We start from the raw sequence: 13,459 nt of genomic DNA on the forward strand, positions 1-13,459 counted from the left end.
AGTAGCCAACTACTTTAGTTGTAGTATGCGTTAAGCCACAGTATAACAGGGGGACTCTTGCGCTTGAATTCAATGACTTCGACACTTCGCACATGCTTTCTGAAGGTCAGAAACAATTGTTTACTTCTAATTTGTTCTTAAAGGAAGCTACATGGGTGCATCTGTGAAAACCATTTCAGCACGCAAACTGATTCCCACAGCACCTTAGACACAACCATGGAGCCGACTCTAATCAACAGGAACAACCAGCTGAACAAATGCCATTTTTACGGCATCTTGAAACTGAGAAAGAACCTTAAGAATTTCAGCACTGATGGCCAAAGATACCTCAAGAGGCATGAAATTTAGCGGATAAGCAGCATGTAAAGAAGCCAAGCCCCTGCTTCAATGATGTGCTCAAACCCGGGGGCAATCGCTACATGACCAATCTAATTACAAATAAAACCTAGTCCCAGAAAATAGAGATCATATTGTGGTTGCCATATGAAACGAACTCAACGCAATAAGCGAACTGAAAAGCAGCCACAGCACCTTTTAAAGGGCAACTCCGAGGGACCGCAACCAGGGACGCGGTCCGTCGTCCTTCTCCACGAAAGTCCCGACTAGGGAGCTTTTCAACGTACTTTTTCAAAACATAAAATTAACTGCGCTGCATCATATCCATAGACTGATAAGTTTCCGTTGTAGCTTACCTGTAGAGCCAGACATGAGAATCGCCTCGTGCATCGGGGCTTCACGGTCATTAGTGGGCCCCAATGCCTTGCCTTTACGAAGGATAAGCACAGCTCCTCATTACTTTATCCTCATGCTGCAGATTTGTGAATGCAGCCTCGCTAGTACCTCATAGGATCTCTTGAGGCCTTCGCTGTGTTCGACGGCAGGCCGCTAAGGACAGCTCCGACAGCTATGCTCCTCCCAGCTCAGAGCACTCGTTTACGTTTCTGGCGAAGTAGAAAACGCAGTCGCTTCCCAAGACATACAAAAGTTACCAATATCTTTGGTTTCGAAGGAAATTTAGAAGGCAGGCGTGTGCTCTTTGTATGCCGGCTCGATTTGTCAAAGGACCAATTCGGCTGTGGTTCCGTTGGGAAGGCGAAATCGCAGAAAGCGCAGCATACAAAGTTTCCAGTCCCCAATAGCTGAAACTGCCTCATATGGCGTTTGTTGGTATAGATATCTAGTGTTCGGATCCGTTTTCGCCCTTGAAAGCCGAAGATAAATTAGCAGACCGGATCAACGCCCCTTGCACGGTATGTTGAGGATTTCAAGGCCTGCAGAAGACCAGGCTCGTGAAATATGCACATATCAACATGAATCTGCTCTTTTCTGGTCGAGTCTAAAGTATGAACCCCGTCGGAAGAATTCCAGGCCGGGATCAAGAGTAATGCATTCAAAATGTGCCCAGAGAGTGACGCGCAAAATGCACCCGACGGCACGCTCGCCTGGACGCACAGCACAGAAGAGGGTTTTGTAACAGTTAAAGTGCTAAGTCATGAGATATACACGGGAAAAGCCCAGGTGGTGATCCACCCAGAAGGAAACGCCAGCGTCGCGGCGGCGCAGGCGGCTGCCGATGTGGTTCGCCAAGCCTGGGCGCAAGGAGCAAATGTAGGCGAAGGAGAATATACCTCAAGGACAACAGCAAAGCAGTGCCAGCCTCAAACTCAGGCCGAAAAACAACCTGCAAACGAGAAATCTGTCGAGAAAAGCAGCAAGCTTCGCCTGAAGAAAAAAAACAACGCTTGGTTGTTGGAGCCCCCCGAAGCCGCAACTGAAGCATTCGCTGATCCCTTGTCTAGCAACGACACTAGTGGCTTTGGCCGTTTGCCTTTTGTAACTGAAGGCGAGACCGATGAAGATACTGAGAGCTCTTCAGACGCCCCTGAAGAACTGTCAGGCTGCGAACGTTCCCTTCTTTCTGCAAAAGAGCTACAACAGAAAGCACTAGATGCGGCGGAAGCTGCAGCCAAGAAAACTGTTGCGAATTTTGTTCCAAAGCCGCCATTCGAAGTCCCTCTCACCCACCTTTGGCCCTACAATGCACCCCCCTTGCCGCCTCACCCAATGCCAGATGATAGCGCCAGCTGCGGAACATTGTCAGCCGCCGCATTGCTTCAGCTTCTTCAACATAGATATATCCGAGATGAGATTTACACCTACGCAGCAAATGTGCTGCTGGCCGTCAACCCCTACAAGCCACTGCCTCACTTGTACACTGCACAGCAAATCCTTCTCTACCGGAATTGGAGGGAGGTTGCCCGAACGTATCGCCGCAACTTTTCAGAAGAGCAGTGGCACAACAGCAGGGAGAGAGGCCGTCTCACCGACTCCAGCAGCGCCATTGGCTCCATTCTCGACAGTCTACCTGGAGTTCTACCCATTCGCCGGCCCTCCCTCATCGAATGTCCTGATGGTGTTTTGGGCTCCTCTAGTGATCCTGCAGACAGGAAAAATGTCAATCCGTGGACAATAAACTCCCTCACGTCTGCAGAACATACTACACAGGCATACGGGATGCAGGCCAAAGCGCTCGCTGCAGAACAAGCTTTCAAGCGCAGCACTGCAAGCCGAAACAGGCCGCCACCGCATCCGTTCGTTGTTGCAGAAGACGCTCTGCGTCGTCTTGTGGGGACACAAACCAGTCAAACTATTGTGGTTTCGGGGCAAAGCGGAGCCGGAAAAACCGAAACAAGCAAGCAGCTTATGCTTTTTCTCACCCACGTCTCCACTTCCTCGCAGGAACCAAGCGGGATTATCCCTGACAAAGCAGTCGGGATTAACAGCCATTGCTCTGCACCCAGAACAGTTGCTGAGCAACGAACTGAAGTTGCTGCACTTCTAAGTGGCGTTCAGACGCAAAACGAAGCAACAGAGCTCCGAAATCGAATTGTTTCTTGCAACGCAATCTTTGAGTCTTTCGGCAACGCTGCCACAAGAAGAAACCAGAACAGTAGCCGAGTTGGGCGACTCACACTTCTGCATTTCGACAATGGAGGTCTCTTGAGAGGTGGTAGTTTGAAGACGTACTTGTTGGAGGCTGCGCGGATTACGGCGCACAAGAAGGGCGACCGAAACTTTCACGTGTTCTACCAGCTATTGAGAGGTGCAAAACTCACGTCATGCTACTGTGGCCTTACCCCTAGCAAACGTCCAGACGGGATTGGCGCAGTAATTGTGGCATGCATTGGCTTGGTGGTAGTGGGATATTTCAGCATAGTTATATGCAATACAAAATTATCGGCGGCAAGGGCTTATTCTGGGTTGAGGATGCAATGCATTGCGGCTTGCTTCTCTTGCAGGTGTGAGCGACGAGCAGCGCGCCTTAATGGATTTAATAGACGATGAATGCGCCTACCGCATGCTGCGGCCACAGGACTTCAGGAAGCTGTTAAAAGATGTGCATCCTAGGGCCAAACAGACGGCATGTCAAGAACAGGAAACAGAGGCTGATAATGCAGTACCAAAGACGGTTGACCAGGTGAGAGAGAAGCCTTTACTCGTCTCATAGGGTGTTATAAAATTTCAAATCTAGTAGTTGCGCATTTTGCCTCTTAGCTCCAGAGAAGCATCAGATCTACAACTTGCGTTTTTTGAAGCATATCGCCGGTCTCTCGTACATGCGTTGTGATTTTTGCTTGGCTGGACTGCATTGACAGCAAAACTTCGAATCGCTGATGAAGGCTTTGAAGCAGGCAGAATTCGCTTCTGCGGAGACCGAAGAGTTGCTACATCTGCTAGCGGGACTGCTTCACCTCTCCAATGCTACTTTCATCAAAGGCACTGATGAAAATCTACAGCTGCAGGACGCAGCATCAGCAGATGCGCTCAAGCGTGCAGCATCGTTGCTTGGTTTCAAAGTGGAAGAGCTTGAAGAAGTTCTGCGGTTCCGCCATATAGCTTTGAAAAGCGACATTCTTGTAAAGCCACGGAATGAGCAGCAAAGTGCCAGTGTGTGCTGCTCTCTCATCAAGTTCATCTACAGTCGACTTTTTGACTACGTTGTGCACCGCTTGAATAAAAGTGCTGCGCGACACGTGCGAGGAAAGCAGCACCAAAACAAGCAGAATGATGCAAATGCCCTGAAATCCATTGGCAGTAAGAAACTTTTGCTGTGCTCTAGGCATGGTAAACGTCTTCTGCAATTCGTACTTTATTTGATAGTGATATGCTAGAAAAAGCCTTTGCGCGTAAAAGCTTACCCATGTATACATTTTCGATTAGACAACAAGTAGTGGGACGAGGTTTTTGTTCCTAGCTGCACTCAAATAACTTTCCACATGCACGGCTTGTCGTTCGATTGGCCTACGTACATTGTTGCATGTGCTGTCGTCAAAGCCTTTATTAAGCCGATTGTGTCTGCTTCTGTTTGCTTTTGTGGGTGGTCCAATGTAGTCCTTGACATCTACGGCTTCGAGTCATTTGGTTTGGAAAATGGGTTGGAACAGCTTTGCATCAACTACGCAAACGAGAAACAGCAACAGCTGTTCGTCCAGCAGGTCATCGAGGAAGAAGTTGCCCTGTACATCCGAGAAGGAATTGCAAACCCTGCAGTGGCAGCTGGACAAAAGTTCAAGTCCCCTCTGCAAAGTGAACAATCAGATTCAAAACTCCAAGAACGCAGTCATCGAAGCGATCCGAATATCTCCTTCAAGGCGAATCTCCAGCGCACCCTCCTTTCAAGCCTGCCAGACACCTCTGCGCTGCTTAGAGAATTGCAAGAAGGAGTATTTAGACGCTTAGATGACTCATGCCGACTCTTGGCCCAGGGCCAGGCAAGAGACGACATTCACTTCTGGAAGGACTTGTTCGCTTACTGTGCCTCAATGAAAGAGCACTCGCAGCATCCCGCAGACAAGCACAACTCCCAAAAGACAGACCAGGAAATACTGACGCCGCGTGACCACCGCATTCTATTCTGTCTGAAAGGAACCAACGGGATGCAAGCAGCAGAAGCTGCTGCCAGCGGGAGGCTTCTGCAACACTTGGAGCAAGCCGACCTTAATCTTATTGGCCTTGTGGGAGCTCAACAGCTGGCATCTGTGGGTGCAGGAGGAAAACTGGGAGGAACCCTCTCAACGGCTGGTAAAGTGCAGGAGAGAGTTTTCGCCGTCAAGCACTTTGCAGGAACAGTTCTGTACGGCACGGATGGCTGGCTGGATCTGAACAACGACCGAGTAAGGTGTTTCAGGCTGACGTTTTGCCCACGACATCTTCGCTGTGCTGCCTTGTTAACGGTAATACTGCAATTTCGATTCGATTCTTTTCCACTCAGATCGAGCACGAACTAGAGCGTCTTGTTGCCAAGTCCGAAAAGTCGCTTCTACGGCGTGCTATGGAACAGCACGAAGCGAGCCAGAGGCTGGAAGGAAATTTCGTAGGCACTGCAGGGGGTGGTCAATTCTCCTCCATAACGAAGCGTTTTTTGAAGAGTGTGAAGGATCTGAACCAGGAGCTGCAGGGGCCCCACATGCAGCTCCATTTCATACGATGTTTCATCCCGAATTGCGAGATGAAACCTGATGCTTTTGAAAGGAAGATCGTACTGCAGCAAGTATGCGAGTTGTTGGTTTAGGTGATGGCAGTGCAAGCCTTAAAGCAATTTCATCAACGTAGATAGGCAAAAGATGTCGACGATGCTGCTCCTGTGGCCTGCTTTTGCTGTAGTCCTAATGTTGTAGTTGAAGATCCTCTTGCGACTGCCATCATTGACGTCTCACTGCTACCTGCTTGCTGTGCAGCTGCAACATTCCGGATCTTTGGCTCTCTTGGGCATTCTGCAATCTGGCTTTCCCCACAGAATGCCGTTGCACACCCTCGCCTGCAGACTACGCAAAACTCTACTCCCTTTGTTGGAGAGACTTTTGCACGAGCAAGAAAACAAGGTGGAAGCGCTCCTTCCGCAGAGGATGGCCGCGCTGGGTAGTGATTCAGCTTGCATATCTCTGCATGATGAACAAAAGAAGCAGTGCCGGGTACTCGAAACTTTGAGACACTGGAACCCAGCAACTGTCAGGGACCGCTTGCTAGGTAAGAAGAGAGGAACGTTATGCAACTCAACTAAAGCACCGCTATATTTTTCTAAGGCTTTTGAAAGGCTTCGCGATAACTGCAAACCAGGCAGCTGTTACTTACTTTCTAGTGTAGCATCTACGAACTTCGGCGTTTATGCGTTTACTCCTGCAGCCTCTGCAACTCTTGGATTGCTTCCGCAGTGCCGACCAGGCACATTCATTTGCGGCGTTTCCCTCCTCTGCTTCAAGGCCTCTGCCTATGGAGAGGCTGCAGCGCTAATGACTGACCCAGCAAAATTCTTCGAAACCCCAGGAGACTTATGCCGGTTGATCACGGCCATCCAACGTTTGCGGTGGCGTGTGGCTGTTCGTATCATTCTCCATGTGCATCCCAAGTTACTATGGCTCCAGCGAAGAGCCTTCTTGATGAGAGAGATCAAGGAAGCGGCTGCCACTGCGGCCTTACGAGTGATGCTGCTCAAGAAGCATATCCTTATCCCCTTGCGGAAGCGTGTGAAGCGACGGCTCTCCATTCGCCATGGTCTAGGGTCGTTGGAGCGTTTCATGTCGCACCATTCTGCTCGAATGGCGAAGCTACCGGCAGGCACTAGCAGCCGCAGACTCAGCGAAAAAGTCAGCTGCATGTCAGCCACCAGCAGTCAAAACAGAATAGCGCGTCTGGATCAATGTTGCACGGCTCCGAAGTCGACGTGTGCAGCGATGATGCACAGAAGGAAACACCCACAGCCCAAAGTCACCCACAAACGCACGCTCATCCCTGGAATACCCGCCTCATTCATTTCACGAATCGTGGGCTGCAAGGGTCCGCGCAGCGCCACTGCGTGGCAGCTCACATAGGCAGCAATCTGTATTGCGTTGACGCTTCGGAATTATTCTCAGAAGAGGAATTCCAGCCTTTCATCGGCGTCTCGGAAGAGAAAAAGCCAAACAAATCCTTACAGTCCTTGGCACAAGAGCCTCTGGTTGAAATGCAGCATGCAAAACAGGACCAAAAATTCGATGCACAGCTTCATACCAGCTACCCAGAACGTAGTGAGCACTGCTCATGTACAACTGTTATGGCCAGTCAGTCAAGCCTGGTTTGCATTGCCAAGCACCCCTGCCATACTGGTCTACTCCTTGCAGCCGATTCGGCCGCAAACCTCGTGCAGCTTGCATTATCAGGATGCAACTGTGAGTCTATAACCATGACGAATGCCCTGCTGAGAGATTCAGCACCTACCACGTCCACTGCCTCTGGCGAGCCCTCAACATCATTACCTGCCCTTGACTCTCGAGCTCGTCTTCTAGCTAGAGCCGCCGCGAAATGCAGTGCCTCCGACGAAAAGCGCGCTTCCAAGTGCTCAACCATGCCTTGCTGCAATGTTCCTGAGTACAACAGTAACCATGATTCCCTACTGGTAGCCAGGCTCGACGGGCACATGCAGGAGGCTGAATCTCCGCTGCTGTCACAGATGACGCGCACGACACTTCCCCCTGAAGCGTGGCTGCCCAGGGACCTGCTCGATGAAATTATTCAGACCCCTCAGGATCAATTATGCCATACAAGACACCCACGACCACCAACTGTGCGGCCGCTCAGCGTTTCCTTTGCAAGCCCCATAACCGCAGATTACGCCATCGTCGTGTGCCTTGTGCAAGGCAGCAGCAGCAAGAACAACAACAACAACAGCAGCAGCAGCGGCATAGGCAACCTCACTCTCGTTCTAGTCGACTTGTTGAGGAGGGAACCTGCTGGCTGGATTCCTCTGTCTTTTGCGTCCCATGATCTATCAGTCTGTGCTCGCCGCAACTCTGCGTACCTTCAACAGCTCTCCCAAACAGCTCTCCTAGAGTCTAACACTAATGTTGGGAAAATCAAAAGCGCAGCCGCTGAGCTTCGTGCTGCACGAAATCAGCGGCCTACGGCACGCAGTCGTAGCACCATGCTCTCTACAATTCGTTTGCAACCTCTTTGGGGCAACGTGTGGGCGGTCACAGGCCCCTCCTTGCTCGCCATCTTCTCTACCAACCTAAGGTATCTGCAGCATCCACCACAGGAGCTTGAAGCACAGTCAGGAGTCAGGGATCCACCGCTTCGTCTTCTGTGGAACTTGGCCTCTGTTCCGGTGAGGAGTTGCTTGGAAGACTCTTCACTGCAGCATCTGTACAGCCGCTGCTTTGCAACATCTACGTGCAGCCTACTATCAGTGACTGTAAGCTTTGTGCTGCACTATGTGTGCTGCAGCGCGTAAGTGGAATGAGCCTTGAAGTGGCTGAAGAATGGTTTACTGGATGCACATACACGCGTTTAGCCCCAGCAGCCCTCAGTTCAGTCAGTGGCACTGACCCGATCATACAGGCTCTACAATTGATGCCCTTTGGAGAAGTAACGCGGGCTCTCGAAGCAAGGATGCAGCGGCTCTTGCTGCTTTCTACTGCGGATGACTCTCTGGTTTTGCTACAATGGAGTGAGGGCAGCTGCGGCCTCGCCAGTGGATCGGGAAACCTTGTACTGTTAGATCAGATCCGTTTGCCTTTTCCTGTGCTACATTTTCTACGAAAAGAGCCACTACCAGTCAGTCTATCCCCTCAAATGGCTGACGAAACAAATGAGTCCGATCTTCGCCTCTTGCGGGTCGTACCGTGGGAAGCTGACTCCCTAGTGCCGCGTTTGATTGTTGGTGATAATTCTTGCAATAATATTGACCTCAGTGACAGCACCACAGCCTCTGGTAGTAGTACCAGCGACTGGAAGTGTGGCCTCGAAAGGCGCCGTCCCCAAAAGTCTGGACACGCAAGGACTAAGGAGAGGAAACTTGGACTGCTTCTTCGAGACTTCCCATTGTACGGCATTGCTCTTGTTTTGAGCGATGGGAGTCGCGTCCTGCGATCACTGGATGAAGTGGCCTCGCAGCCTCGGCAAAACACTACAGGGGACCAGGAGAGCCAACTTTTGGCGATAACCCCTTTGCCTGCCCGCTCGAGTGTCTTCACCTCGTTGGTAAGCAAATTTGCAGCCTTGAAGTAGCACTCGCTGACAGTAAAGTGCTTGTGAAAGCGTGTGGATGATCTTTGGTTGGCTGTGCGCTTGCTGTTTTCAGAGACGGTTTCGTGACGGCTGTGTTAAATTTTGTGTTGAGGATGGCGAAGGCAACTATCGCGTGACCAAACAGCTTCACCTGCAAAGCTTTTTAGAAAGCTAACCAGAGGTTTCCAAAGTTGCAAAGATCGACTCAACTTCGAGGTTATATAGGCAACCCTCTAGGGAAAGAAGAACCACACAACATACCAATGATGTTCTGTGAATTAGACTATCCATTGAGGAGTAAATATGGCGTCATTGCGCATATTACAAATTCAACACGAACGCTGTTTTTTTTAGCACCAAGCTAGCAATAAAATGAAGCGTGAATATTACATTGCTTTCATGGTTTCCAAGTTCCTGCCACTAGCTTGTTTTTTGGAAGCGCCGAATTCTCCTGAAGGTTAGGGCTTTAACTTTTGAACGTTGAGGCTGATAGTCAAGTTAAGCAGCTGCTGCTGCAGCGGCACAAGGAAACAGTATTAGTGGTATTTGACAGAAAAGCGCAGTGCACTATCGCGAGGTGCCAAAACGCGCGTTGGTAGAAGGATCAATTCTCTTAAAAATCTCACGTGTAATCCGAACCGGCGCGATCTCCAGTATGGAGTGCGTTTGGCAGAGCAGCGCACAAGGCTGCAAGAACGTACGCGAGGAACCAAGAACACCAAACTGCCTATCGGAACAATCGGCCTTGTGCGATGAAGGCGATCGGAAAGAAAATCTGCCGCTGCAGGTGCTCAAACAGCACCCAGGGATTTGTAGAGCTAGACGAAGCGCAGATAATAGTTTTGGAACTTCCCATCATTCTAAAGGCTTTGAGCAATCCAAATGTGCACTTAACTCCTGGGGCCACCACCGGAATCGGACATTTCAGGCATAAGCAAGATGTTAGTTGCACGGCCGGGCGATGTGGTGCATTTCAACCACGCATCAACCAAACCTCCTGCAAAAGAGATCATGTGTTGTTATTAGATCACAGGTATTAAGATTTTCCAAAAAAGCAAATCCCGTTCGATGAGCGCTACCCATACACAACGTCGATGTCGCCGATGTGGTCTCGGTGCTAGCTTGGTAACTCCAGCGCTAAACGCGGACACCTAAGCATGAACAACACAATGCGCTCGCCGGGATTCGATTCATCCCTGCCCACGACTGTGCTTCAGTCACATAAGAAATGGACGAGGAAATGCAACTGTTGCTAACGCTTGTTCGTGCTGACTATTCGTTCTATTCGTGAGGGTTCTGGAGAGGAATATCCTCCTCTGGAGCAGAATCGGCACTATGGGGAGTTTAGTCACACACTTTCGCTAGTCGGATGGCAGCACCGTGTTGACCTGTTCCTTTAATCCTGGGTGCTGAGCACTTAATAAATAAAGCACCTCCAAGAAATGCCTGCAAATCCTGCAGGCGTGAGGTGAGACTGTTGGTGGGACCATGAGTGGGTCCCTCTGTGGAACATCCGTCGCTCCTGAGTGTGTAAAGAAGCTCGTTAGCCGAGAGCTACAACTGTGCTGCGTCTACGCAAAGGACTACACTTTCCGTAGATAAGGCTCACAAGTCAAGCCGTTGGGCATTGATGTAGTACCAATGAGGGGTAGCCACGTAACCTGTGTACTGGCCTGGGCAACCGCTACTGAGTTATAAGGGCTGTAGCTGCTTCGACCACCTACTAGCCTTCCCATTCCACCCCATGCCCTACCAGCGAGTTTTCTTGCAGAGAAATGGCCCCAAACTGCGCCAGATTCCACATGTATCTGTGTTCCTTCGAAGCCTGAATTGCGGACCTATTCACTGACTACTGTGGTCTTTCACCCCTCAACACGAGTTCCTAAGCTGTCCTAACGCCACCTGCATCTGGGTTCTCTCGTGTCTAACCATTCAAAAAGCGTTCCCATGCGTTTCTCGTGCTCTACTCAACGCATAGGACATGAACTCTAGAGGTTGTGTTCCTTTTACGTTATGTGCCGTCCTTTTCGGTTGCTGCCAGCGAGGATAATAAGCCCTGGTTGGGCTCGGGCGGTTCACTTTGAGTTTCAAGATCCCACCTCATATTGCATTGAACAAAAATGTATCTTACTGCATATTTCCAAAAACTAGTATACCTGGAGTACTGCTCAAAGAGCAGTCGCTCTTAGCAACTCATAAAATGGGGTTGCATGCAGGTTAACAGTTGGCTGCGATGGGGCTCACGGTAGGAGCGGGCTGGAGCGCTGTGGGTGCAACTTGGGAGACTTATGGCGTAATTTGAGGTCCTGCAGCGAGCACAACCTTTCTATTGTGCCGTAAGGCAATATCAGGCCGCATTAATATATCCTGCTTTGGCTCCCCTGCGCAAAGAGCACAATGAAGCGCGGTGAGTGTGGGGTAGCCCATTCGAGTGACAATGCTTCTTTTTCCGTGAAAGGCAAAGTCGAATTTCAGCTCTGTTATTCCTTCCTGTGTATTGTAATTGTTTGCTGAGCGAATATATCCGTTCTTTATAGATCCTTGGCTCATCCCAAGCTACTATCAGGTGTAGGAAAGCCCTCAGTGGCTCCGTGATGCAATATTTCCTTGTAGACTGGCGAAGACGGATTCAGACTTCTGTCATTGGCAGAAGGCTACACTTTTTCATTTGAAATTGGCTGAAGCGGATCTCCATATAGAATTCGAGCATCGGCTAGTGGAAGAACTTCCTGTGCACTACGGATCTCTCGCTACCCGCAGAGCGTGACGAGGGTCCGTATCTAACTACTTCCCCGAAATTGCCTTTATGCTCTCACTTCTTTGTGTGGCTTTTGTTTGTTTAGGACGTGGAGGTGCCGGTGGCAACAAGATGAAGGTCACTCTCGGTGAGCAGGCTGGCCACAGTTCCTTCACATTCTTACTGTATTCTAGAGCCTACACATTGACTTGTTGAATTACAGGTAATAATGCGTTTCTACAGACGAGTAAAGAGGTGACACAGATTCGGCTTTGCCTTCTGTTGGTACTTCCATTTCAGGCTTGCCGGTGGGTGCCCTCATCAACTGTTGCGACAATAGCGGAGCTAAGAACCTGTACATCATTGCTGTCAAGGTAAGTGCTGCTTTAATTTTCACCACGTTTCAAATAGTGGCATTTGCAGAAACGTCTCCATCAGTGTGTTCCCTTGCCCTGCATTTGCGCAACTGGAGTGTTGCTTCCTTGCGTGTTACAGGGCTGGGGATCCTGCCTGAACCGTCTGCCGTCAAGCTCCCTCGGTGACCTGGTGTTGGCCACAGTCAAGAAGGGCAAGCCCGAGCTGCGCAAGAAAGTGCACCCCGCAGTCATTGTGAGACAGCGCCGCGCCTGGAGGCGGGCTGAGGGCTACTTCATATACTTCGAGGATAATGCAGGGGTTATCTGCAACAACAAGGGGGAGATGAAGGGCTCTGCCATTACAGGCCCAGTCGCAAAGGAATGCGCAGAGTTGTGGCCCAAGATTTCTGCAGCTGCTCCTGCAATCTGCTGAGCAGCCAACAGCCGCACCGCAGCGGCGGGTGGCGTGGCTACCACTGCTGGACTGGTTGGTGGACTAGCTGCTCTGTAGGAAGTGCAGAGGGTACATCAGCGCCCTCCGTATTCCAACGGGGTGCTTGAAGGGTTTGGTTGTGTGGTTTTCCGTTGGGTCAAATGGCTGTCAACTAAGTTGTTCCTTTTGTGGTGTATTGGTGTATATCATAGTGTGGCATTTCCTGCGGGCTGCCGCTGTGTAGAAAGACTGGCAATAGGCCTAGTTCCAAGCATTAGCAAGTTGCGACATAGCGTAATATAGTGCCCACCTTTAGTGAGTTGCGAGTAGACCAGGCAGGAGTTGTGCTTTGGTCATTGCGAATTAGTGGGCGACGGAGTAATGGTGTTCAGTTACGCAGACAACTGAGACGGATTACAGCTGTGGCCGCGTTGTGAATCACTGACGCGGCACAGGCGGGATGCAGGACATCCTTTGGGACTTGTTGAAGTACGGAGCTGAGCGTGGTTCAGGGTGTTGTCATGCCAGTTGGGACCGAAGTGGTCTTTCTAGCTCGATTGACAGCAGCAGATGGGCTGCAGAAAACACAACTAATTAAGACAGCCATTTAAAGAATGAAATTTTGCGTATAGTGCTGCGACACCTGTGTTTCACACGAGGGTTCCATGGAAGGGTCGTGGATGTGGTTCAAGTTTGGGGGACCGATACTTAGCGGTATGCGTGCGTTACTCTCCCCCTACTGCCTTTACACCTTTCCAATCATTTAAGTCAAAGAAGGCTGAAATTTTCACGTAGTACGTGCACGCTTGTCACGAAGGCATTGTGAGTAACTGAGGCGCCCCCGGGCTTCGGGGGGGTCGGCATTCTACGTCTGACAGGCTTCGGGTCTCT

At 50.3% G+C, this 13,459-nt stretch overlaps 3 protein-coding genes across 3 annotated transcripts; all 3 read left to right on the forward strand.

The window, feature by feature from the left end:
- Positions 1-1,395: 1,395 nt before the first annotated feature.
- On the forward strand, positions 1,396-5,572 carry ETH_00024275 (uncharacterized protein; the record flags this gene model as incomplete). Its single annotated transcript, XM_013375186.1, has 5 exons — positions 1,396-3,103; positions 3,300-3,478; positions 3,657-4,095; positions 4,393-5,174; positions 5,273-5,572. The coding sequence occupies 5 exons, from the start codon at positions 1,396-1,398 to the stop codon at positions 5,570-5,572; spliced, it is 3,408 nt and encodes a 1,135-aa protein (XP_013230640.1).
- A 226-nt stretch (positions 5,573-5,798) lies between these two features.
- On the forward strand, positions 5,799-9,217 carry ETH_00024280 (Myosin IJ heavy chain, putative; the record flags this gene model as incomplete). Its single annotated transcript, XM_013375187.1, has 5 exons — positions 5,799-6,027; positions 6,184-6,644; positions 6,845-8,140; positions 8,260-9,015; positions 9,116-9,217. The coding sequence occupies 5 exons, from the start codon at positions 5,799-5,801 to the stop codon at positions 9,215-9,217; spliced, it is 2,844 nt and encodes a 947-aa protein (XP_013230641.1).
- A 2,222-nt stretch (positions 9,218-11,439) lies between these two features.
- ETH_00024285 (Large subunit ribosomal protein L23) lies at positions 11,440-12,568 on the forward strand (the record flags this gene model as incomplete). Its single annotated transcript, XM_013375188.1, has 4 exons — positions 11,440-11,449; positions 11,886-11,927; positions 12,080-12,153; positions 12,275-12,568. The coding sequence occupies 4 exons, from the start codon at positions 11,440-11,442 to the stop codon at positions 12,566-12,568; spliced, it is 420 nt and encodes a 139-aa protein (XP_013230642.1).
- Positions 12,569-13,459: the final 891 nt, after the last annotated feature.

The sequence above is a fragment of the Eimeria tenella genome, genomic scaffold, assembly GCF_000499545.2.
Source record: "Eimeria tenella Houghton genomic scaffold, Eth_scaff26, whole genome shotgun sequence".
In the NCBI taxonomy this organism is placed as follows: domain Eukaryota; phylum Apicomplexa; class Conoidasida; order Eucoccidiorida; family Eimeriidae; genus Eimeria; species Eimeria tenella.